General features: G+C 42.3%; 1 protein-coding gene across 1 annotated transcript; it reads right to left on the bottom strand.

Moving 5' to 3' along the window:
• Positions 1–360: 360 nt before the first annotated feature.
• Positions 361–1,281, bottom strand: TAS2R4 (taste 2 receptor member 4). Its single transcript, XM_029917883.1, has one exon. It carries the CDS (start codon positions 1,279–1,281, stop codon positions 361–363), a length of 921 nt encoding a protein of 306 aa, XP_029773743.1.
• Positions 1,282–4,292: the final 3,011 nt, after the last annotated feature.

Here is a 4,292-nt window from a genome sequence, read left to right on the forward strand (position 1 = left end):
ATACCCAAGGCTCCTCAGCTAAATCTCAAAAATCTAACTAATGATGAGAACTATAATGTGTTGTTTAATTTGGGAGAATGTCCCCATATACTTGAGTAGCCCATGGAACAATGTGGTGACTTCCACTAGCCAGGGATGCAACACTCATGCAAACTACATGATAAATAATGCCTCAAACAAGCTCCTCAGAAAAAAGTTGCCTAATATTTTAAATTTTTTACATTGCAGAATGAACTGACACACAGGCACTCAAAGGCCTAGGATATCTGATCAGCAATTACAAATATCAATTTTTCAGACCACTGCGAAAACTGGTAATGGAGGAAATCTTGCTCCCAAACCAGGAGATGACTCCCACCACTATTTACTCTTGAAATTCCACCATATGTTGAAACAAAGAATCTTCTTTGCTTTTGTTTTCAGTTTAGGGTGTGTGAGAATAATGAGAACAGAATGTCCTGGAGGATAAAGGGTGGAAATAATCATACAGACGGCTCTGACTCCCAAATCCATCTGTACAGAAGGGAGATAATGTAGCAGGGTAGCAACTGAATACGGAATGTAGAGGATGAGGAAATAGATCATTAGCTTCATAGCACCCACATGAGCTTCAGTCTGGGGGTTCCAAACATCACTGGCATTTTTCTGCATCTTCTGTATATGTCTCCTCAAGGAATGGATTAGCAAGGAAGCAGAAGTCACATTAATGATGAACTGGAGAAGGGAACTCAAGACCAAGGAGGTCACCAAAGACAGGATGCACTTATTGATGTCACATACTGTCCCATTGCTCCCAGGCGCAAATTCGGGAAAGGATGAGGTCTCTCTGAGCACAACATACAGCAGGGTGGAGAAGGCAGACATCAGCACGCAGGCCACCAGCAGCCTAGGGATCTTTGGGGCGAGCTGTCGTTTCAGCAGGAGGAATACTGAGTGTTGGAAGTCAGTAATCTTCACGCAGTACAAGGCATTGAGCAAGGTGACAAGCCAGAGACTATTAGAGTCCAAAAACATCCAACACAATAGGAAAAAGGTGGATAAATGGACTGACCTTTCAACATTTGAAGAGGTGACGAAGTAGATAATGTTCAGGAGAAATAGTCCTAGCATCAGAAACCTGGTGATGCCCAAGCTGATCAAAATCCTATTAGAAGAGGAGATTCTGTGGCTTTGCACCCAAGTCCTGTAATTGACCACTACAATAAGCAGGTTTACAGTGAGTCCTACAAAATTCAAAACTGCTGAAACAATGAGAGCAGATAAAAAGAGTATCTGAAGCATCTTTACTCATTGAGGACTCAGCGGCTGTGGCACTGGTGTGGGGGCAGGAGAAATACTGAGAGGTCCAAGGAGGCACCAGTACCCAGCCAGGAAGGATTTTCTTTCCTAATTGTCCCCAGTGTGGCAAATGAGCCATTAATGGTCTCAGAGCCAGCTGCTTTTGCTGAGATGCAAATCTTCCAAGGATTGCATTACTACTTCTTCATTCATATCCTGTTTTCCTTAGAAATGGCTAATTCAAACGGCCTCAGTGAACCCAGAGCCCACTCTGCCAGAAGAACAGCAGGAGGGAGCAGTTATGGATGGCTCCAAGGACTTCAAGTCCTAGTGACAGGATCCCAGTCCAGCGATGCTTGTGTCACTGTGTCACAGTGACTAAAGCTTTTCCTCATGGCAACCCCAGAATATGGTGTGAATCCCACCCACCCTCATCCACATGCCCGAGGATTACACAAGTCCAGCTGCTCTCTCCCCTGTAAACTGTTGATGCTGCAGCCCTATCTTCTCCATCGGTCATTCTGGCCATGCCAACATTAGCCTTCTGTCCCCAGGAACCTACAGTGATTTACAGTTATGAACAGATCAAGTTCAAGGACTTCGTGCTTCCTCAAGAGCCTGTTTTCAATTAATTCCACCCTTTTGTGATGATTCCTTTACTTTGCATTCCCTCACCAGTCACATACATAGATTTGTGCCAGAATCACTTGCTGAGTTAGGCTTCTGCTTGGGAAAATTGGCAGCCATTTCATGTGTTTCCTTTATGGATGTGGGCTTATGCTCACATCACAGGGGGCTGTTTCTTGGACATTTAACTGCCAAAATACTCCGGTACCAAATACACAGGAATGCTTTAGCTATAGTTTTGTGGGCCTTTTAGGCATCTCACTGCCTGATTCCTCAGTAACTCCTCAGACAGTAAAGGGCACACTATGCTTGCCAAATTATATTATCACAGATGGTGAGTGAGTGTGGAGTATGGCATCTCTTATCTACTCCAGCAGTTGAGGAAACCCAAGGTGTAAGCCTCAGTCAGCCACACACAGGTTACAAAACTAGCATCAAAATAAAGTGTACAAACTCCCATTACTTTCTATGAGAACACAAGTACACACAGGAATAGACAAACAGAAGAAGCTAAGATATGAAGACTACAGGTCCAGAAAATGGAGTGAATTCCTGAAGCCCTTCAAGATAGATGACAGAAAAGCAGGCCTGGAGGAATTCTCTGAACCCAGCTGCTACAAAAGCGTTTGTACAAAACTAAGGGGCAATGACAGAAGCATGCCCAGATCAGTGAGCAAGGCAGACACAATGAACAAGCAAGGCAGTGATTAAAGGGAAGATTATATTATAGCACATATTTCCACTTAATTATTTATAAAATAGATTACTGCATTATCATGTATTATTTATCCTGTTTATATATATACATATTATTTGTTCTGCATATATATAATATATGTAATATTTTTTCAGTTTAAATGTGTTTTTATATATAAAACATTTATATATAACACATGTATGCATATATCCACACATACATACACACAAACACATACATATATAACACATTTAAACAGAATAAACAATATGGAATAAGTTATAAAAATTAAATGTTCCAAAAGGCGTGGGAGGATCCATTACTGGCAGGAATAGAACCCATCAGAATGAGACATACAAGGTTGTTGGGTTCTCAGCAGCAGGAGAACTACCAGTAAAATGTGATCACATTGGCTAGTATCACCAGTGAGCACACGGGTTCTGTTAGATGTTATTTCTGAAAAGGTTGGTAGGGGAAAAGCACTAAAAAACCCTTTCTCCCTCTGCATGAGAGGTTTTTACCTTCAGTTAAGGATAAATATCATATGGATACTACCTGCATTGGGCTTCCTTAAGTGTGGGGACTCTTTTGACATGTGTGTCTTTTGACTCAACCCTGACAGCTATGTCTGTGAAGTTACTATAAGATAAATTTGCACCTTTGGGACATGAAAGCTTTTTAAAAATTGTTTTCATGTTTATTTCTTTTTGAGAGACAGAGCATGAGCAAGGGAAGGGCAGAGAGGGAGACACAGAATCAGAGGCAGGCTCCAGGCTCTGAGCTAGCTGTCAGCACAGAGCCTGACATGGGGCTCTGTGAGATCATGACCTGAGCTGAGGTCAGATGCTTCACTGACTGAGCCACCCAGGTGCCTGACATGAAATCTTTTTAGGGCAGTGCCACCCCTTAATGAGTGCTGAGGAGGAAGAAAGAGAGAAACTTCCATTTCGTGGGGTGCTTTTAGTGCTGTGTTCCCAGCAGTGCGGCAGGCATCTTAAATCTCTGTCAAATCTTAAAACCATTCTAGAAGGAAGATATGGTTATCCCTATTTACAGGTGAGGAAAACGAAGACGATTAAGTGACTGCCAAACATCAGAGAAAATCAGTGGCTAAGTCGTAAGGTCTTTCTGAGCTCTTTCAACTTGTTACCCTCATTGGTTCATTTGTTTAACAAATTGCTACTGCCAGCCAGGCACTATGTTAGGTGCTGGGGAAAAGAATCACCATAGTACATTCTACCTTCAAAAAGCACAGTCAGAGTGGCTAAAATGAACAAATCAAGAGACTATAGATGCTGGCGAGGGTGTGGAGAAACGGGCACCCTCCTACACTGTTGGTGGGAATGTAAACTGCTGCAGCCGCTCTGGAAAACAGTGTGGAGGTTCCTCAAAAAATTATCCATAGAACTCCCTTATGACCCAGCAATAGCACTGCTAGGGATTTACCCAAGGGGTATAGAAGTGCTGATGCATAGGGGCACATGTACCCCAATGTTCATAGCAGCACTGTCAACAATAGCCAAAACATGGAAAGAGCCTAAATGTCCATCACCTGATGAGTGGATCAAGAAGATGTGGTATATATATATATATGTATATATATATATATACAATGGAGTATTACATGGCAATGAGAAAGAATGAAATCTGGCCATTTGTAGGAAAGTGGATGGACCTTGAGGGTGTCATA

The sequence above is a fragment of the Suricata suricatta genome, chromosome 2 (genome assembly GCF_006229205.1).
Source record: "Suricata suricatta isolate VVHF042 chromosome 2, meerkat_22Aug2017_6uvM2_HiC, whole genome shotgun sequence".
NCBI classification, from domain to species: Eukaryota; Metazoa; Chordata; class Mammalia; order Carnivora; family Herpestidae; genus Suricata; species Suricata suricatta.